The 22,486-nt window shown below is 38.0% G+C and overlaps 1 protein-coding gene across 4 annotated transcripts in view; it reads left to right on the forward strand.

Annotated features, from left to right (window-relative positions):
• Nucleotides 1-533: 533 nt before the first annotated feature.
• Nucleotides 534-22,486, forward strand: part of CDC14B (cell division cycle 14B) — a 44,424-nt gene continuing 22,471 nt past the window's right edge. For 3 of the 4 annotated variants that reach the window (XR_010994232.1, XM_068175770.1, XM_068175769.1), the window contains exons 1-5: nt 534-837; nt 8,645-8,738; nt 9,628-9,703; nt 11,601-11,693; nt 21,860-21,936. Coding sequence is in view for 3 of the 4 variants with exons in the window: in XM_068175770.1 (XP_068031871.1) it covers nt 678-837; nt 8,645-8,738; nt 9,628-9,703; nt 11,601-11,693; nt 21,860-21,936 (500 nt within the window). In the remaining variant the exon portion in view is untranslated. Of the gene's footprint in view, nt 838-7,134; nt 7,279-8,644; nt 8,739-9,627; nt 9,704-11,600; nt 11,694-21,859; nt 21,937-22,486 lie in introns of those variants that run through there. The other variant, XM_068175771.1, reaches the window with a different exon arrangement.

Consider the following 22,486-nt stretch of genomic DNA (forward strand, 5'->3'; position numbering starts at 1 on the left):
GAGTGGTTCTTAGAAGCTGTTTTACCTACTACCTATGTTTAGTGCTAGGGCTATTTAAAATAACTGTGTGTTTTAAGGGATCACTGTGTCTAAGAGGCAGATTCAAACACAGTTATTTAAACTTTTCGGCTAAGTCCATTTAACGTTCAGACCAGAAGCCTGCACGTACTGGCCTGTTTTAAGTTGGCCTTACGAAGTACCAAGTCCTCGGGCTCCTCTTTCGGTACGTGTCAGGAGGGGCACCTGGAGGGCTGCGAGGCCCCAGGAGAAGGCGAGCCGAGCGCGGAGTGCCCGGGGCGGCGGCAGCGCAGCCCCCGCGGCCCGGGCCGCGCGCCCCACCCCGGGGGCCGCCGGCGCTACGTCAGCACCGCGGGCCGGGCGCGCGCCCAGACAGGCGGCGCCCCAGGGGCGTGGAGGGGGGGGCCCGTGCCCCGGCCCACCTGTTACCGCGGCCGCCATGACGTCACCCCCCCGCCGCTCCGCGCCGGTGACGCCACACCGCGCGCCCCAATCAGGGGCGGCCGTTGGGGGTGCGGCGGGCGCTCCGCCGGGACGGGGCGGTGTCCGCGGGGACGCGTCAGCTGCCGCCGCCCTCGCCACCGCGGGGGCCCTCCCCTCCCTCCGGCCGCCCGGTCCCCGCGGGATGAGGGGATCGTAGCGCCGCGGCCGCCTCCGCCATGAAGCGGAAGAGCTGGGCCGAGGCGCGGCGCCGAGCAGCCCCGCCGCCGCCCGCGCTGAAGAGGACGCGGGGCGCGGCGCCGCGGGCGGCGGGGGGCGAGGCGGAGCGGCGGCGGCAGCCGCCCCCCGCCGTTCTGGAGACCTGCCTGAGGATCGCGGGTGAGGGGGGTGTGCCGGGGGCGCGGGGGGCGGGGGTGTCCCGGTGTCCCGTCCCGCTGGCGGTAGGCGCCGCGCCGGCTCCGGGTGGGCAGGAAAACTTCCTGTCGGCGCGATTCCCGGCGGGACCTCGAGGCGCTCGGCAGCCGCTGCTGTCCGGGCGGTGGGCCGGTCAGTCCCCGTGCCCGGAGCTCTGGCGTGTCGCCCAGCCAAGTATTGTAGAGAACTGCGCCGCTCGTGCAGCGGGATAACTCATCCTGCCGGTGTCCCGGTAGCCCGAGCCGTAACCAGCACCGATTGCCTCTTGCTGGCATTTTCTGCCTGCCAGAGAGAGTGAACGGAAAACAACGTTAAACTCGTTTCTGTCCGTTCAACACGTTGTGGGGTGGAAAAAAAGTAGCATATTTCTCCATGTATTGGGGGCATATGTATGTACACACACGCACGCACAAATACATCTATATCTAATCTATCTGTATCTATATGGATAGATAGATGTATAGCTAGATGTAGATATTTGATTCTCCTGATGCCATAATATCGTGCTTGCTGGCTAATGAGTAAAATAATGGGCAAACGTCGCACCTCTCCTTGACATGCAAGTGCCAACAGCTTGTGCAGGCAGGATTGCTTAGTGTCGTCCCTCCTTTTCGTGACTCCAGGCTCCGAGCCGCGCTTTGTTTTGGCACGAGTCTGCCTCTTTTAAGAAGTCTGTTGGGTCACAGCCAGAAAATTCTGTGTTTAGGTTTCAGCTCCCCAGCTAAAAGATGGCTTTGAGTTTAGTTTGCCTAAAGGCAAAAACAACAACAAAAATTACTTTTTAAGTCATATGTCATAATCTCAGAATTTTAGTGTATTTACAACTTCTCATAAAAAGCAAGAAATATACTTCCCATCGCATCTCTGTGAAGGGCATGGAAAATATCTGTAGACAGAGCAACCAGAAATATAAAGAGCAAACACACAGAAAAGGCCCCGATGTACCTTTTATTTCTGTATGAAAAGCATGGTTCATTATATTAACTAGTGTGTTTCCTACATAACAGTATGTTTAGAAAATGGTAAGATTTTGTTTTGAGAATTTGGCATAGAAACGTGGAAAGAATGAAAACTCCCAAAGCTTTCCAGATTCGTCTTTTTAAAAAGCTTTAATACTGTCAGAGAGTAAAATCTTAAATATTCCAGCCAAAAATTCAGAATTTTAGGCCTAATCTACACTGAGAAACATAATGGTGTACTTATCTACAGAACTCTAAGGCTCCAGTTACTCCATATGTGTTTTGTTTCTATAGCAGCAACTGTTCATATAGGACATTATGTTAGTATGATTTTAAGGTCAGTTGTGGAAACCCCTCATGTAACAGATAATGACTTTTTACTATCAAAGTGATTTTACTACCAGTATTACCATGCATCCCTGTCCAGCTCACATCTCCAGCAAACAGATCTGTCTAACCATTCTCATGAAGCAGTTGCTTTGACCTGGTACTGTGTGTCTGGCATCAACAAGCCCATTAAATTACTGCATTTTCTCCTTCAAGAAAGTGTTCACGCATTTAAATTCAGTAAAGCACCTAGTCTTTGACCTGTGTTTTTTCAGTGGGATTTCACCATATGCAGCAGTACCTAGTGTATTAAATTTTATTAAAGTGCACTTTAATTAACTTTACTTAGATTAAAGTAACTTTGATTATTATATTTAGCAATATTTCATTTTGTCTTGATCTTGCTGTGCACAGTGGCTGCTGTTTATTGTCCAATTTTTAGTTCTGATTCAAATTATAGTCTAATGTTTAGTTTGCTGCTATGTCATACTTGTTTTTTTAAAGACAAATCTTAAAAGAATAAGCTAACAGGTTTACCTTTTTGTTCAGCTGTTTTAAAGTTCTTTCAAGGTTTGAATTGTCAGTTCTGCCTTCTCATAATGCAGTTTTGAGAAGTTAATTAATAGTTGGGTACTGGAGACAAAGCATAAGTCTTATTCCAAAAAAATGGACGTACTGGTAAATATTTGAACCACTGTAAAGACTGAGAGGTGTGTGTTAGCTTATCTGCTTACAAAAACAGTGCCAAACTTATTAAGAACATTGCAGGCTACCCTTATTTTCATCTTTGCAAATGACAGAAGCAGAACAAAAACTGAAATTGCTGTAAAGATTTATGGATCGTTTGTTGTGTGATGTTACATTCATAAACAGCAAAGTTTCAAATCCATTCTAGGAATTTTATACCCACAATACTTATAGTAATCATTGTATTTCTTTATTCTGTAATTAATTGTATGCATCAGCTATATGTCAAAATAACTATTAATTAGAACTGTCTAAGTATTCTTGGTTACTAGTAAGACTAGTTCAGGAAAGCTGTCCTTTTAAAAAGTTGTTCATTTTGGTCTGTTAAGCTGCATGGTAAGCTTTATCATTTTCTCTTTGTCAACTAGTGCATGAGGCTTGCTGGTAGGAATCCAAATTGCTGGAACTGAATGCATTTTGTCTGTTTATTAGAAGCATATTCCCATATCCTTCTGATCTCTGAGAGAAGTAATTTATATGATCTAAATAAAATGTAGCAATGCTCTGTGAGATGCTTGGAAGCTGTTCATTTCCTTTCCTTGGCTGCTTTTCTTTCTCATTGCTCTTATTTTATAAAAACATTTTAAAGAGGAGGTGGAATTATAATGCATAAACTTCAGGCAAAAGGTGTGGGTTTCTCTCACACCTTTTCTGTGTGGTTAATTAATTCTAAAATGAAATAACTACAATAACTATACAGGGAATTAAATTTTATGTGATACAGTGTCATGGGTAATTTCTTGATGTTTGTTCTTCCTGCTGAATGTATATCCAGTTTGTTTCCAGAATTGAACTAACATCTTAAAGGATGCTGTAAGCTACAGTGTACATACCTATTTTGTTTTTCTTCATTGAGCATAATTTTGCTTATATTGTCAGTTGGAGTTGATAATTTATTTCAATGTATTCATTGATATGTGGGTTGTTTTTTTGTTTTATATTGCAGTTTGTTGTTTTTTTTCAAACCATTAAGTTGTCATTTTCCAGGAGTGCTGGTTTGTCATTATTAACTTTGTGTACCCAATAGAAAACTATTTTTCTAGAATGCTAAGGACACTTCTAATAAGTATCATTAAGCTTCCAAAATTTTGACTCTCAACATTTTCAATTAGTTTTTATTATGCAGCGGTCTCAGTTCAAGAACTGTGTTTACTCGTTTATCAATATGACCTCACTTACTTGTGAGTCTTCTCCAAAGTTAAGATTTTAAATACGTGTTTCAGGCTTTTAGTGTCTAATCCAGCACTGAAAGTGCATGAACATATGCAGTCTCATGTATCAGTCGAGCAGCAGAGTGGAAGCACTCTATGTAAGTGAAGTAACAGTGTTGATCAGTCATGACATAGCACTGAAAAGAAGGCTTCCATAGTTTTTTGTTTAAAAAAAAAGTTCCTCTATCTTTTTAGTGTACTTTTATTTTCCTTTTCAGAGTCCAGGCTGTTATTCCAATTGGCAACGCTATCATTAGCTGAATTTGAAATATCATAGTGATGATGCCTGAATGATTTTTTTTTAAGTATAGGGAGATTAAAAAGAAAATCTTCAACAAATATGTTCAAGTTTTTAAGTTGAACACAACAAAATTCTGTATACTAACTCTGAATTCAGAAATACACTCCTCTTAAAATAGTAAAAACTCTTTGGCTACATTCCTGGTGATTCAAAACAGACTAACACTGAGTTTTGTTGTACTGTCAATCACTGAATTTCTCATCTAGGTCGTCTATTTAACAATAGAACTGTAGAATTTCTGTTTTTATTAAATAATGTTTACTGATTATATGCAAACTTGTCCTGCCACTAATGCCTATTTAAAATTTAGTTGTCACTTAAAGTCATAGAATCACTTAGGTTGGAAGAAGCCTCTAAGATCATCAAATCCAACTGTAATTCTTGAATTAATGAAATTTCTTTCCTGAAGGCCTGTACAGCACAACCTGAGAAGCATCAGGCTTGTTGAGAGTAAAGGAAGAAGATTCTTTTTTCATCTCTAAATTCACATTAGTGTGATTTTGAAGTGGTAGCTCTCAATTTTCTACACATCTATTTCCACAGAACACTATGGCTCTGATAAACAAGCAGAATGGTTTTCCTTCTGTAACACTCTGCAATCAGCTTGGATAGTCATGCTTGTGCTAGCTTTAGTCTCACTAGCTGAGGTACCAGCAGTAACACAGCTATGGTAAGCTATGCCTCAGTTAGGGGTACGTAGGCTCATTTTGGTTGTACTTTGGATACTTACTCAAATGCCTGAAGTGACATCCATGCTTATGTATTTTAACTGTTCTGTTATATAAGGCTGACAAAATTAAGTGTATTTTAAGTATATCTAAAATGCTGCAGCTATATCTCCTAATTGCAGAGCAGAGGCAGCCTGTAAGGCAGTGAGCCCTACTCTGTCATTCTTCTGAGAGATGATTAGAAAGGTCTGCTCTAGTTTGATAGTTTTCGGATGATTTTTTATCAGAAATTTGCAGGAATTAGGAAGTGCTCAAGTGCACTATATATAAATGAAATACTAAAGAGCTAAAATTAGCTAAGGCAACATGAAGATAATGAAAGGGAAGCCTTGCTCCTGACAGTCCAAACCTTTGTGGAATCCTGGTGAAATCAAATCATCAGTGCTTGAGTGCATTTTATGTATAAACTCTCAATCCTGCAATCAGATCCTTAATGAAGGAATTCTCCTTTCTCTTAATTTCTGTTTAAAAAACCAACACACCAATCCTTGATTAAATAGAACTTGGAATATGTTTGTAAAAAACAGGTAAAAACAGACATGGTGAGTAATACAGCATTTGTCAGATGCTGGACTGGTAAATCAGTAGAAGGGTAAATACACTTACAGGAAATTTCTTCATTCTAAAATCTTCCCATAGGAAACATGTTAAAAAGATGGAGCCTGTTGTTTACATAATAGGGAGTAATTGTTAGCAGTGCACAGGAATGGACAGCTTGTCAGGATATTGGCATTTGACACAGTCTGCTCTTATTGTGAGGTACTTCTGGAAGCTCATTAAACTCAAGTTTCTTTCAGGTGTTTTAAGAATAGCAACAATGAACACAGTTCAGAGATACCATTGCCAATAGCAATTCTGAAGGCCATGTACACACTGCTTGCTCAAGATAGAAATTTTTTTTTTTGCTGGATATTTTTGCAAGCTGCAGAAGCATTTTAGTAACAGTATGAGCACTGAGGATGCCAGTGATTCTTTTATTTTAAGTCATGTTTTGGGGGAAAAAGCTAAATTATTTTAGGTCTTTGACCTGTGCAAATTATATTTTTTTTCATTTTTGTCCTCCTTTTGTATTTGAAGATTTTAGATTGCTCTTTGCAAAGTACTTTTATATTTTCAGAAGTATTATAAAGTTTCTCTGAAGAAGCTGAAGTGCAAAAAGGTAGCATTTGAGTACCCAAGGAACTCACTTTGAGTACTTCTGCCATTCTTTGCAGATTTTGATGTGGTTATTGTTTGTGTAAAATGAAGAGGGAGAGCTCAGTCTAGTTTATAATTAGACTGGCACTTAAAGACATGCCATGGAGGGAAAAATTTTGACTGCATATTTCTGCTCTTAACCCCCAGCAGGCTGGTTCAGTGAGCTAACTCAGAAGATTTTTCCTTCTAAGGAACCTGGTGGCAGCTAGCCATTAAATCAGTTTAGAAGTGGTGTGAAATTATAGCTTGGGGTTGCAGTGACATGTGTTTAATGTAGCAATGCCAGTTTAAATACAATCCCTAGATATCATGTCCTCTCAGTTCTCCTTTCTACTTCCTCCCTTGCCCTCGGTTCTCCTGCACACATTAGTTCTCATTCTCAGAGCAGAGGGAAGTAAGTCAACAAAGCAGCTTTTTACCTTCTTTTCCACTTTTCTTTTTTTCCTTTCCTTTTTCTTTTTTGTTCTTGCCTTCTTTTTCCTTTTTTCTCCCTTTATTTTTTCCCTGTTTTTTTTTCTTCATTTTTTTTAGTATTGCCCAAGGATACCTGTTACAGTTTCTAATTCAGTCAAATCACCTTGACAGAGCTCAGTGATTAACACAGTGGTGGGGAACTACCCCCAAAAGTCCACCCCCAGGACTGCCTCTCTATGAAGCAGTTTTCACCATAGCATGTTTTGCACCCAGCTGAAGTATCAGTGCACTTGCTTCTCCACACTTTGTGGGCCAGTTTAGTCACTTCTTAAAAATGCACACATTACTTTAAATTTTATCCTTTGTCTTGTTTATAGGGAATGATTTGGTAAGTGCTGGGAAGTACAGAAGCAGGTAATGCACTTCATATCTAGTACTTGAAGCTGCTTTGCTTACAGAATGAGACTATTAGAAATTAAATAAGCAAGTTGAGTGCCTTGCTTCTGCTAGAGAGTTAGGAGGTAGATGCCTGAGTAGCTTAGGAGGTAATGTACATCCCACTGTTGCTCTTGGCCTGTACACGTTTAAGCCAAACCATTCACATCAGGCTGCTGTTCTACTGAAAAAAGCATTAAGAAAATGTACTCTTTTTGGTGGACTTTTCTGCCTTCACCCTTGAGATACTAGTGTATGTAGGTGAGCACTGAGCATGTGACTGTTGAAATATAGATATGGTAACTCCTTTCAGGGTATACCTGGATATGTATTTTCAAGATACAGATGATGATTTCTAAGTGGTGGTCATGGATGATGATGTTTTGAAGCTTGAAATTATATTTTCCCCCCCTGCTGTCTAAAAACTGACATTCAGTTTTTCCTCATTGCAGATCATGTTTTGAAATAATACATACACGTGATCTGTTTTGATACTTACATAATGTTTGTTCTAGGGAATTAATTTGCAAAGAAAAAAAAAGCTTTCCTTTTAGGTCTGAATTTTAATTCAAATACTTTATGATGATATTTTCTCAGCAGGAGGAAGACAAGTATTGCAGTGGTGCTGCAAGCCTCAATTTTTATTGACCAATTACCCCAAGCACAGCAATTTATAGCAGGAGCACAGTCAGTGTTTAAAGTTCACTGGGGCTTCAGCTTCCCTGGCCATAAAAGTAATTTATATCTATGTGAATACCACTGGTATTTTTCCCCCCTCAGCTTAATGAAGGAAACCAGGACAAGTACAAGATACCTCCTGCCTGCAGGCACACAGGCTTTGAATGGGCAGCTGGGGTGGGGATGAGAATTCAGTTGAAGATGTCCAGGTGGGGCTTAGCTGGTGCTCCCATGGGCAGCATAGGCTACCTGGCTGGATACCTTCCGAGTCTGTTACCTGCAGGCTTTAATTGCATGGCACTACTGTCAAAATCATGGCTTTACTGAAAGGAGTGCCTGTGTTTGGTGTGAGTGTGCTTCATCATTTAGTTTAACGTAGAGAGAGAGAAGTGCAGAGGGATTTGTACTTTAGTTTGCAGGGGTGGTGTGTGTGCACTGGTATTTGGAGTGCAACCGAACCTGCCAAAGGAGGTGTCTGCTGTGTGTGTGGGTGCAAGTCAGGCTCCTGCTATTTTGCAAAGTCATCAAACTGAACACTTTGGGAAACAACACTAAAGAGCTGTGGATTATGGGAATGCTGCTGAGAAAAAAGCCTCAATCTTTGTGTGCCTTGTTTGTTTAACACTGGAGAAATAATAATACCTAATTTAATACTTAAAAGAAGATTTTCTTCATTCTAAACCATTTTATGTTGTCCCATTGAAAAGTAATACTTCAGAGTTTCAGCAGAAAATCATGATGTTTATAAAAGCTTCCAATTTTCTTGCATTTCAGATCGCCTTTATTTTGCAATTCTCTACCAAAAACCAAAGAGTGGAGCTGCAAATACCCATTATTTCTGCATAGATGATGAACTTGTGTATGAGAAGTAAGTACCAAGTTAGTTTTTTAGGTTTTTTTTTCCCTTTTTTACAGAAATAAATTAATCAGAACAACAGCAGTGAGGAAGTAGTCTCATTTGAGAATTAATTACATGAGTTTGGTCTTCTAAGACTTACATGCCATGATGATTTATAGGCTTTTGAAGAATTTTCTGCTTTCCCATCAGGATTTCTTAAAAACATTTCCAAAGCAGAAGCTTTCATTGTACCAATTCTTGTTAGAAGACACAGAAATGTGATACAGCCATATAAATTTAGAAGTGCACATTTTACTGCCAGACTAAAAGGGGCGTCTTTGGTGCCTCATGTATTAAGTGGAATGTCTGAACTTCCTAGAATCAGAGAAGAAAATGGCAAAGTCAATTCAAGCCTTTATGAGCTGACAATGGATATATTATTTCCACTGTAGTGAGCAGTGTCTGTCTTTTACATGATGTGGAATGTTGCTAATTCTTTAAATAGTTTTGATCAAGAGCCTGCTTGTTGTTTTTTAATATACTAATAAATCTTTATTCTCTCTGTTCCCTTTTCTCTAGCACAAGTTGCCTTCTTTTAAAGTAAAGCTTATGAGTTCTTCTTAAAATAGCGTTTAAAAATTTTTGTCACAAAGCGATACAGTAGAGAGAAATAGTTCTTAAAGTCTGGGGTATTGGTTTTGAATGATGCTATGTGGAAAACAAAATAATTTTAGTCCATGTTTAAGATGACAAAACATTTCCTGCAACAAAACAGTATGTATTTCTGTAAGAAAGCATGCTTGTTTTTAGAATGAGGTACGTATATTACATGTATATTATTACTCCTTGCTTTGTGCATCTTGTTAAAAAAAAAGCATTTACAGAGGTCATGTACAATTTTTCTCCTTTCTTCTTACAGTTTCTATGCAGACTTTGGACCACTCAATCTGGCAATGGTCTACAGATACTGCAGCAAGCTAAATAGGAAATTAAAGGTAATGCTTGGGTTTTTGATTCGAAAGCCAATATTACTGGCCTTTTAAAAAACAAAAACAAGTGGGCCAACATTTCTTTTGTTGTTATTGTTCAGGTGCTTTCCTGTTTTCCTAATCCAGCTGAATTCTGAATATGAATGCTCTATTTTAGTGACGTGAATTTAGGGAGGAGGAGGATCAGGGTGGAAAACTCACTCACTCACTGGAGATACACAACTGTGGCAATAACTATCATTAAGCTTCTAGAAGATCAGTTGCTGAATGAATAAAGCCTCTGATATGGGAAAAGCTTTTTTCCTGGAATTCTGTCCTATTGGCAACGTGCCAATATTGTGTGAGCTCGAAGATGTAGTGCTAGGTTTTATTTGAAATTATTTTTGTTTGACTTGGTCTTCTCTTCTGATGCTGACATTCTTCAATAATGAACAACATTGGATCTTTAATAGCATTGATAGCATTAGCCTGAAGGAGGCTGCTCTGCTTGTACTGCAGATTTTTCCTCTTACAGGAGCTGAGTGATTTTTGGGATTGGGCTCTTGATAAAGTATAGTGTGTTTAAAATGGATTTCTTAAATTAATTAACACAACTTACTACAAGTTATTTGACCTTTAGAAGATGTTGGAGTATAAAACCTGTTTGGCAGATAAAAAAATGCTCATTTTTGTTAATGTCAGTCGTGGTTTGCCTCTTAAAATCTACTTAGATTTTTAAACTGCCACTGAACTGTGAAAAGTGCAAAATATACAGCACATTATAGAATAAGAGGATATTTTTTTCGTTCCTTGATGTCTGTCACAGATAATAGTTTGCAGAATTCAGACTTGTTTTATTATTCTTTAGGTTGTAGAAGCAATTGGCACCTATGGGTGTGATGTTGCTGCTCAGTTCTTACTAGAGCACTTGCAGAATTGTCTCTGACTAAGCCAGAGATAAGCCTGTTTAGTGGTCCCGGCTGGGAGGTGATAATCTCCCACTTGGGTAACTGTGTTGGTCAGAGTTGAGATTCTCTGATTTTTGTATATTGGATGCTCTGAAGCAACACAATTCTATGTTACAGTTTCTCTCCATGTCTCGTGTCTGATATATTAGGATTTCTGAGAACATATTTCTGCTACTAATCTGCTGATCCGGGTTTTTTTTTTCTTGAATGCATTGAATCTGGTATCTTGAACAAGTATCATTGCTATTTAAATGAATAAAATGACATGATAGCTTAGCAGTTGATCAAATTGCACAATTTCAAGCACATCAGAATTTATTTCAAAGGCCAGTTAGGGGATAACTGCCACCACACGTGTGTGTCCTTTCTATTGAAAATGCCATTCCACCCACATTCTAAGATAAATGGAGAAACTGTATGCCAAGCCAAGATGACACTTATTAGTTATGATAAAGTTTAGAAATAATTTCAAAATATTTTAATCTAAGCATGGTTCTGATCCTTGGAAACAAATACTAGTGGATTTATCTACATTTGAGTTCGAAAAATGAATGAAAAGGTGTAAACTCTGTTTTTAAAATTTTTGCAACTTTAATATACCTGTGATGCTTTTGAGAATGCCACTTTCTATTCTCATAAATGGCTGTTACATAAGGCTTGAAGTAAAAAATGCCAACTAAAAATACAAATGCATTTAAGAAGAAAAAGAAAGTATTTCAGTAATTTCTATCTAAAATTATTTGGGCTGGATACTGGGAAAAATACTGGGAAAATCTAGGTAGGGATGCAATACAGTTTTCCAAAGCTTCTGAGGGACTACTCCACAGTATTTTTGGTTTTCTTACTACAGCTGGATGAAAGGAGGTAAACAAACTCTTGCATTCCTCTGGTTTTATAAAAGAAGGTATAAAAGGTCTAAAATGCAAAATCATAATCTTGTTCATTTCTTGATACAGTCATTTTCATTGATAAGGAAGAAAATAATTCATTATACTGGCTTTGATCAGAAAAAGCAAGCAAATGCTGCATTCCTCATAGGCTCCTACGCAGTAAGTATTTAAATTTTTACATCAGCTGCTGACTGTGTTCATTTTTTATACTCAGTTTTTAGAACAGCAAGATAAAACCAATTCTTTTCTTTTGAATAGTCATCCTACTAATGTAATTATAGTAATGAACCACATAATACGAGAGTTTCTAAGGTCCAGAAGGTATGTGAGTGAAGTTGTATGATTTCAGGTTTTTTACTTCCTACTGCCACTTCTGTTCTTAAGAAATAAGAGTATCACTGAAAAAAAAAATCAGTGTTAATATTTTCATTTAGAAAAAAAATCATTACTCCTTGAAGTTTTGCCTTTCCCCAACCACACAACCTCTTTTTTGTAATAGAAACATAGTATCTTGCATGAAGTATAATGTATCATTTGCCAGTGTGTGTTTGAATAAACCTTTCCTTCCCCAGCTGCTTCGTTTATATCACAAGGTAATCTCTTCAATTAAAATGGGAAAAGCAGTGAGAATGTGTGATGAGTTTAGAGCCTGTTTAAAACCTGGGAAGATAGAATGTGGCTGGAAAGGTACTAAGCCAAGTCTGTGGCTGCAGAGGGGAAAAGGACTGCAATCACAACTGTATTTGGTACACAAAAATGTAGTCAAGAAATAAAATACTTCAGGATGAAAGCTGTGATGCACCATGTTCAGTTTCTGTTTTGACTTGTAACACACCTTGGTTGTAACCATTTCTCTTGTTTACTGAGTAATAAAATGAAATAAGAAGCTATGCACTTTTTGATGTTGGAGATTTGAGAGGCTGAAGTTCATGTAGACTTAGGATATTCCTATTTATTGGCTGCAGAGGCTACACAGTACTGTCTATGATTCAGGCAGTCTCCTTGCTGCCTCTCCACATCATGCAGGATGTCCATGTTCTGTTCCCTGGGCTTTCTGCCTTGTCTATATTCTATAGCACTTTTTACAAATTGAGAACTAAATTTCAAAATGTATCACTCTTGGTATTTGAATGAGGAATGTTGTTGTAGTCCTGTGCAATCTTAAACCACGTGGAGACTGGAAATATGAGTAACTAAGCTTGTTTGCCATTAAGGGATTATGTTGACAAAACAGCTGCAGCTTTTAGGAAAACTGCTTCTTCCTAATTACTTGATCATAATGGAGGTCCAGAGAGTGAGAGGGGCCTAGCTTCAGTTATCAGCCATTATTTGGAAAAAAGTGGGTTTTGTTTTTTCCTACACTCTTCTAAATATGTGTAGTAGTAGCATTGTGTGGCACAGCAGCTGACATTCTGAGCAGAAGATTAATTAATGTCAAAACAATCCAATAGGAAAATACTGTGGTTGGCTATGCAAAAGTATGCAGAAAACCGGAAATAAATCTTATTTTTGATCATGTGGTAGCCCTGCCATGTTGCAATAATAACATGCAAGTGAAGGTGAGTGCTTCAGCAGTCTTGAAGAAAGCTGTAAGATTAATATGCATGGCTTATGACAATCCAAAGCACAGTAATTAGAAATGGAGGCTGTTGTACAGATGAGTAGACAGTTTTTGCTTTAGAGAGCTGCAGTGAAGGAAGTAGGAGTTGCAGAGTAAAGAAAGGATGCTCAAGGCCTAGGGGAAAGTGAAGCACAGTACGAGTATCAGTCATCTCCTTGCATGTAGGCATGTCTATCTTGCAAATTTGCAAGTCTAAGATAGTGAGCTAGCTCTAGCTAGATGCTGATTCTCTTTCCAGTGCAATACACTTAGGCTTTGGTACTGCTTTTTCTTTACAGTTGTGTAGAGTTTCTTCCCAGCTTTGTGTAGGAGGGATTCCACTGAAGAAAGATCACAGAAGAAAAACTAGGCCCCTGAGGCATTTTTTTTTCCTATGGCATGCTTTGATGATCTTTCATGAAGAGGCAAGCTTAATTACAGAGCTCATTGCTCAAGTGTGCACACATATTTGTCCCATATTTCTGCTTTCTGCAGGAAGAATTGGATTGTTGTCTGTGGAGCAAGCAATGATACAGGATCTGTTCAGAATGCCTGATAAACATGTTTATAAGCACATTTCCTGACTGAAAGGAAATATTGATGACTTCTTTATTTAAAACATATGTAGGCTTAAGTTACCTACCTTACCTTCTTTAGTTGCAGAATGCTTTGCCTTTTGTTGAAGAAAGATCCATCCAGATACTGGTCAAATATTTTAAGGAGTTTTTCTATAATTTTAGTTAATCAGACTGTGTCATGTTAGTAATACTCTTTGTTACTTGAGCTGATTGTCATAATTTATTTTCTGATCTTACAGTGTAAGTTGAAGGTTGATACTATATTTTACTTTCTCTGGATTGAATGTGTTTTCTTACTTGATTCTATTTTTTTAGCTTCATGATAGGTTTCCATTTCAACAGTTTAACTTAGGGTTGAGGAGCTCTGTGAGTAAGCAGTGCCTTACTTTGGGGGTGTTCTGGTGTGTTCAAGGAAGAGCAAAGAAATAGAAAGGGAATGTGGCATTTGCAGATTTAGTCACAAAAATAGTGCTTGTCTACTTGGGTTGAAAGTTGTTTGATAACTTAAGCACTGTTTTGGGGTGCAAGTTGCTCTGTAGGTGTGGGTGCTACAAGTTACTTGTTTGGAGTAACAAGGAATAACAACAAGGTTTTCAAGAATAGCAAGGCACATTGAGTCTGTGTAATTTCTGGTTTTGTTATTTTCTGATTTTTTAAAACACGGTTACATTTAAGCTACAAAACTGTAGTTAACTTCATATGACTAGTTCTCCTCTGGGACTTCTGTGTCCTCATAAACGTTCAACTTCTGAGTATGTCTTTTCAAAGGCTTGTTGACCTCAAATTTGTATTCTTAAACAGAATATTATAACTTCTGCTTAAAGGAATTATATTAGCATGATTTATCATTTGTCATCTTTCGTTCAAATGTATATGTGTGTGTACATATCATGTGGGGATATGCTCTGACTAGTAAGGCAATTATGAAAGTCTTCATTAACTGTGGTGTGGTAAGGGCAGCTGTTAGTGTTCTTGTTTTCAAGTCTGTTCTCAGTCTTTTCTTCACAGCCGATGTGTTTTAATGTGTCTCCCATTCCCATTCATCTAACTTGTCTTTCTTTCCTCTTCAGTGGAGGTAGTTTATGAACTCTCCAGACTACATACTTCTTTCTCCCCACTCCTGCATCTCCTGCTTCCTTCCAGGTGTAATTTGATGTGACAGCACAGCCTTTCTCAAGCTCTTCAGTATAACACGGCCTTAAGAGTGAAGAACTAAGTTTACAAATACATTGTTGTATATGTAGTTTTAGAATAAAATATTAATTTTTTAGAGTAAATCTTAACAATTTAGACCTTAATCCCTTTACTGTTCATCTTTCATCTATTTTAATTCTGTATTTATTATTTTCTACATTTTTGCAGACATAATGGGAATAATATTCTTCTGTGCACATTAACAAAAATTTGGCACATTCAGCCACACAAAGGGTAGCCAGAATTCAGTGTGTTTGGGTTGAATGTTTACACTTCATTTGGGTGGAGGGGGAAAAGGGAAAGAAGTGGGGTTGGGGGGGGAAGCTTTGTTCTTCACCTTTTAAAGAAAAATATTTTCCTTGAAAGCTATCTGCACTGTTCAGGCCTTACCACACTACCAAAGCAGCAGTGGTCTTCTGAGTTGATATCTACAGTGGCTTCTCTTGATTTTCACCAGGACTTGGCTGTGGGTGAGGAAAGTCTGCTTCTTCCATCATTGCTCCTTCTATGTTACGAAAGAAAATGTACCCTCTGTGCCCTGTCCACCCAATTCCCAAGCTCCCCCCTCTCCCCTTGGCTACATTAACTTAGTAACAGTGTTTTTTTTCTCAGGCCTGGCACTAATTATGTACTTGGAGGGTGACCCTTCCAGGGTACCGCCCCATGAACTGCTGTAATTCAGGTCACCTTCTCCAGGACTCATCTCTGTACTTTGTCTATTTTCTCATCTTCTTTCTTCAGGGTAAGCAGCGTTTCCTTCATCCATTCTAATCCATAGTATTGGTTTTTTGCCTTTTCAATTTGTTAGTATCCTTCCTAGTTGTGGGCCTAATGCTGGGTAGAAGCTGGAGGTTGGAGAATCAATTTGCACCCACTGGTGTGATGTTGAACTGCTCTGTTCTTAGTGTGACATTTGCAGAATTATCTCTGGCTAAGCCTGAGATAAACCTATTGAGTGATCCAGGCTGGGTGGTGGTGAATGGGTAACTGTGGCAGCGCTCAAATTTAGAGTGGGTAAACCATGTTTACCCTCAGCTATGTTTTGGTGAGAGGTGCTTGATGAGCAAGTGGCAGAGACAAGATGGACAAAGTACTGACCTTTCATTTAAGAAGAAGTTACCTGGAGTCTTGGCTGTCTCTGAGTTTGTGTCCTCTAAAACGCTACCTTCTCTGAGTTGTATTTGGGAAATTATTAATCTTCACAGCGGCAGCTTTTCCTGCTTTTGCTACTAGGTTCTATTCCAGCATGTTTCTACAAAACTGCTTGTCTCTATAGGAGAAGAAGGGTTGTTCCTTTGGAGATCCCTCACTCTATAGCCTTAGGTTGCTTTCTTATCTGGCATAAAATAGTGATGCACTCAGTCCAGGGTTTTTTATACTTTCCCTCTACTGTTTAAAAGGTAATTGGAGGTTTCTTGCTTTTGTTTATGATGGATAAAGAGAGTTGCCAGAAACAGGCAGTTATTCACTCTCTTGTCGCTTTTATCCACTTAATGACTGTGTTTCTGCCAGTGATGAAGTGGTTGGCCACATGCATTTCTTCACTGCAACACAAATCCATACATGTAGCTTTTTGTTCTAATAAACTTCTATTTTAATTTTGCAACATCTAACATTATCTCCTGAGGAAATTGCTAGAAATTTAATCTACTAACTGAGTAGTATATCCAATTGAGGTTTTAATGAAATAAAATATTTAACACTTTAAAGTTATAACAACTGTATGAGCTTGTGTTTGAGTCTGGTCACACACAGCAGTTACTTTCATTTGTTCAGAGTGGGTGGGTTTAATTATTTGCTGGTTTTGAGCAGTTTTCAGGCTGTCTTGGATGAGTGACATTTTTGGAACTTAGTTGTATCACATAGAATTTGCTTGTTAGCAGTTTAAAAATAATTATCTCATTATTTTCTGGCTTCTAAGTGAGCATAGTTGGTAAAATGTACCATTTAGGTAGCAGCCTTAAGCAGATTTTTCAGTTGAGGGTGAACAGGTTTGTATTGAGCAGATAATAGATATGAATTTAAAGTGCTGTTTACAGACTTGAGTTGATAAAGTTTCTAACAGTAAAGCTTATTTCAATAGCCTATTTAATTTTCCTGAAAAAGCAACAAGTTATGTCATAGATTATTATTACTACACATGTTTTGTCTTATATGCAGCATTACTATTTTACTTGGCAGTGCCATGCATTGAAAGTTAAGATGCCTTTTTTAACCAGAGACTCACTTCCTTTTCCACCAGGGATACTTTGCATCCTATTGTGAATATCATTGCAATGATTATAACTCCAATCTAGGAAATGGTTGCTTGAAAAATAAGGATGGATTGAAAACACTAATAAATCAGATGAAAACATGGCTTGCTAAAAGCTCTCATTCTCTGGTTGATTTTAAATGCTCATAAATAAAGACTAGGTCACCTAATCCTGCAAACCCTTGTATTTCATTGAGTGAACTTGAAAACAGCTGTTTGACTGCACATCACTGTTGTCAGGAGGAGTGCTTAAGTACACCTTTCCCAGTGTTCAGTGCTTGGATGGTTCTTGACCATTCACAGAGGTGCCTGTAGTTCCTTAATTAGAAACAGATGTCCTAAATGAAAAGGATGATTAGAGCTTTGTTAGTGGTTCAACTGCTAATATTGAAGTTCAGTAGGATATTTTTGTATGCATAAAAAAAAGCAAATTTCTAAATTGTCTGTATACAAATGATTGCAGATTGTGATAAAATTATATATTTTACTTGAAAGATATCAATTCCTTATAGTGACAATTTTCCTGAAAGGTACTTAAGTAGAAGATTTCTAAAATATCTTAAGAGTTTTTCTGTTTGTGTAGATATGTGTGTATACTCCTATCTGCACTTGAATATGACTGTAGGAAAATTCTAAAAGCTCAACTTGTAGATGCATGCTGCATTGACTAAGTTTTTTTGAAAGAAGACCTTTTTTCTAATATTTCCCTAACCACAGGAAGGGATCCTCTTGGGAAATAATTTTAAAATTCTAATTATCTTTTCTTCATTTGTGTATACCCAGAAGGATAAAAATTATCCCAGAGAGTGAATGCTTCTGTTAACTAACAGCTAATATCATTGCTTTAAACTTATTTTAATATTTTTAGTAGTCATTTTTGTTGGTTGCTTTATTGGCACTAACCTAAGAAAACAACTTTATTTCTGAAAGTTTTCATCCTCTTAGAAAGCACAGTAGAAACATAAATTGTAATCAGCATCTGGAAAATGAGTTTCAGGTGTTGTATATTTTGTTTTCTAGAGTTTGTCTTCTCATTTCCTCTCCTTCTCCCAGTACATAACTCATTAATTTGCAAATATATCTTTGTTTTGTTATTCATCAGATCAACATTTCCATTCTCTTCTTTTCTAAAACTTCAGTTCTGCTTGAAAGTCCTTCTTTCTTTCAACACTTCTGTCTGCTACAGGTATTTGATCACTTCTACTTTCTCTTTCCCATTTATTTCCTTTCTTTAGTCGTTTGTTTACTCACATCATTCCAATGAAATTGTTCATCTTTAAGGCTTCCCTGGCCTTCTCCAGGTCAGAAACAGTATTATATTCAGTTTTATATAGATATAGATATAGATATAGATGTGTCAGAAATATTTTTTTAATTGAATCTTTCCTTAAACGCTAACTACTGCATTCTGGTTCACGTCATGGAGCAGTGTCGGAGCAGTCCCAACAGATAATGGACATTCAGTCCACAGGACCAGACTAAACCCAGCTATTAAGCTTAAAAGCTGCTGGAAGTATATAGTAAAGATGTCAGATCTTCAATGCTGGCTCTGTCTATTGATGGAATTCTTTTGGTGCAATTCCTAATGTAGATGTGTGGCCTCTGCTGCCGTGACATCTGTTGCTTCTCTGAGCTTTGCTGCTTCAGTCTTACCTGTTACCATACATGGAATTTGGTTCACCCCAACCTAAAAGCGGGCCCCAGCCATGTTCAGCCTTCATCCAGCCTTGGTTGCATCCAGTATTTCTAGCTGTGTACTCCCTTAACCTGTGAGATAAACTGCTCATGTCTCCACTTTGACTATCACAGCTTCTTGTGTTGTATTACTGCCAAGATACTTTCCTTGTGAAGTAATTATCTGTTTATGGTCTTTCCCATTATGTGCAAGTGTCATTCTTCCCTTTTGAAGCACTCTATACCATTGCACTCATCCAGCTATTCTCATACTAACCTAATTTTTTTGCAAGCACTTTTCACTGAGTACACCATTTGACCATTTCATCAACTGCTGTCTCTGCAGCTGCTCACTTGTTGTGTCTTCTGTGTGTGTGGTAGTGTCACAGCTGAGTGTAGCAGGATTTCTCTTTGTATCAGAATAAGTTTTCTTCTTCAGTAAATATGCTGTATTTTGCTTCAGTTGAACAATACAAGTTGTATTTTTGCTTTGCAAAATCAGATTGCATTTTTTAAATGTCCTTGTATGGAGGAAGTGTTCTTATGTAGCTGTGTTAAGAAAAGTCCATACACATGTGCGTTTTTTGTTAGAAAGGTGTTTCTAGCAGTTTCACTGGTAATATAATTTCAGAAGCAGGATCTGTGCTTGAGAACTAACATAATAGGACTAACTAACTTATTTTAATACAACACAGTGAAATGGGAAAAAATTCTCTCTTGCAGCTGTTACACTTGTAAACAAATGCTTCTGCATTCAGTCTTGTTTCTTTTAATAAGCTGGTAGCTCAGAATGGCTAAGGATTTCTCTCATACCTCAGCTGAGCTTTTATATGTGCTTACAAAATCACATAGTATTAGTTGCATTTCTATTTGCCTGTGGTACAATTAGTACTCTGTATATTACACAGTGTGATAGCACTTAAGTCCAGTTGGACATTAGGAAGAATTTCTTCACATGAAGGGTGAAGTATTGATTTAACATTGTAATGGGCTGCCCAGGGAGATGGTGGATGAGATGTTTAAGGAAAGACTGAACGTGGCACACAGTGCCATGGTCTAGTTGACATGGTCATGTTTGGGCAAAGGTTGGACCAGAATGATCTCAGAGATCTTTTCCAGCCTAATTGATTCTGTAATCCTATTTTTTCCAGGTGACTCATTTCTGGCTACAAACCCTGTCTAATTACTATGTGTTTTATAATTCCATTTCTTGTCTCAGGTTTGTAAGTTTTTCAGGGACAGGGCTCTCTTCCTGATAAACAAGAAGTGCTTGATGTGTATGGTTGCTAGCAATATGTGTTCACCGTCCTGCAAGATGCAAATTAGGACTGTAGCAAAACACACAATTTGAAATTTCTTGGAAGATAACCTTTACATCAAAATCAGGCAATGAATGCCTGCAGAATATAAAGTGAATTTTGCCATCAGAGGCGAAGCTATTCAATGATACTTGGGGAGGCTTTTGAAGTATCTTTTCTATTTGGATTGTATAGTTGCAAATATAAATGCAGAAGTCGCTTATCTCTCCCCAGTGAAAGCACACACACACACAAAACATGCAGTTTTTGTTACTTATTTATGTCTCAAGAAAGATTTATTTTTCTGTTTTCTTCTGCCAATTTCAAGGGAAGAATGCTCTGAAAATACTTAACACACTAATTGAATCAGGAAAATCAAAAGGGTCACCTGTTGGTCATGTCTGTTTTAGCTGTCTGTTTAGGTTGTGTTTCAAGCTGGGTTTGTTTGTTGGGTTTTTTGTTAGCAACATCTATTCTAACTCTTGTTTTCTGTGTATGTGTGTGTGGAGGAAGGATGTTTAAGGTCTGTTAAACCATTTGTTTAAACTGGCTTTGCAGCAGCATCAAAGAAATTTGAAAGGCAATGCCAACTTTTTAAAAAAAAAATGTCTAAAGCAACAGAAAGTAAATACTCCATGCCTTGATTTTTGGAAAATGTTTAATTAATACTCATGAGGATTTTTACTTTCAAATATCTCTAAGGGAAAATGTCACTAGGATAAAAGAAATAAAGACTTTTACTGAACATTAAAGAAAAAACCCACAATTTTCTGTAGAGTGTTAAAGCAATTCCGAAGAAAAAGTATTAACTTGATATTACTGAATATTGACCTGTTAATGACAGCTTGTTATTAACAGTTGTTACCTCCTGGCCATGCTGGGGATGGTGTTTAATGGTATTTGAAGAAGAGATATGCAAAAAAGAGCAGTTTTAGTTATTCTTTAAGGAGACCTTAGTGTTAAAGGCTGTCCAAGAGGGATCAGACATATTGTGATGGAAGACCATATGGATATTTCTCGTAAGTTGGTCCTTTGTGAATTCTTTTCCGAGTGTTTTTCACAGTAGAAAGTTCAATTCATTCTCTTCTTAGTATTTTGCTTCTGAAGGCACAGATTTCCTTTTTTTTTTCCTCTTTAATTTTTGTTTTCTCTTAGTTTATGGCATCTGGATTTAGTTACTGGATATTGTCCCAGCAGTGCAAAAGAGGAAGTACAGAATTTGGATTAATGCAAATGTTCTGATGTAGGAAGATCAAAACATACATAAATAACTGGTTTAGTTTTGTCTGCTGTGTGTACCGACAGTTTGTGTACCAGATGATTCATAGCTTTACTGATATCTCTGCAGATTTTAATGTTTTGATTTACATCTTAAAAGCTTAATTAAAAAAATCTACAAACTGGTCAAGCAGAGTTGTAGTAGAAATGTAAGAATCCAGATGAACAGGAGCCTTTTCACTGTAGTCTATAGCTGAACAACTCCTGCACAAATCTATAAAGATTGTTTTAAAATATATATTTCTTTAGATTGACAAGATTTTTTATATTGTTTATGTTAGTTTTATTGTTGCACACTTGCAAAAATTTGTTCTTGATGCCACTCTTTTCCAGCACTTCTGCACTCTATGATAATTAATTATGTTTTCTGTAGTAAACAAATTACTTGACATTATTGAAGTCTGTCTTAAAATAATCCTTTTCCTTTTCTGTCTTTTTTTCAAAAATAGATAATATACCTGAAAGAATCCCCAGAAGATGTATACAGGCTTATATTGTCAGGAAGTGTTTCATATCTTCCTTTCAGGTAAATAACAAGTTGATTGAACTTTCTGTGCCTTGATATTTTGTAGAAGAATGTAACATTTTTCAGTTCTAATTTCTGCTGTGTTGGTTTTCTGGGGTTTTATTCTATTTTGTTTTGTTTTGTGTTTTGGGGGGGGGGGTTTATTTGTTTGGAGTTTTTTATTTGTTTTTTGTGGATTGTTTTTGATTGGTTGGGGTTTTTTTTGCTGTTAAAGTTTTTACCTGGGACACACTCACTGTCCTAACTTTATTACCAGCTGGTACTGAAGTGTCTCAGCAGAAGGTGAAGGAGCCCCACTGTATCCACTCATTGAGCTTTTTTATCTACATTGCTTCTCACTCGGCAGTCTGATTTTGTACCAGTAGCTGCTAGTTAAACATGTTTATCAAAATACCTGTCATTCACCACAGAGGGCTTGCAATACTTAATAGCATTCTTTATGCACAAGGCAGTATTTGCAGATTGCTGCACATATTTGACAAGTGGGAAGTTGTCATCAGCACATTCCAGGAAGTTTCTGCATTGCCTGTGCCCTACTCTGCTATCCCTC

This window comes from Anomalospiza imberbis, chromosome Z (genome assembly GCF_031753505.1).
Source record: "Anomalospiza imberbis isolate Cuckoo-Finch-1a 21T00152 chromosome Z, ASM3175350v1, whole genome shotgun sequence".
NCBI classification, from domain to species: domain Eukaryota; kingdom Metazoa; phylum Chordata; class Aves; order Passeriformes; family Viduidae; genus Anomalospiza; species Anomalospiza imberbis.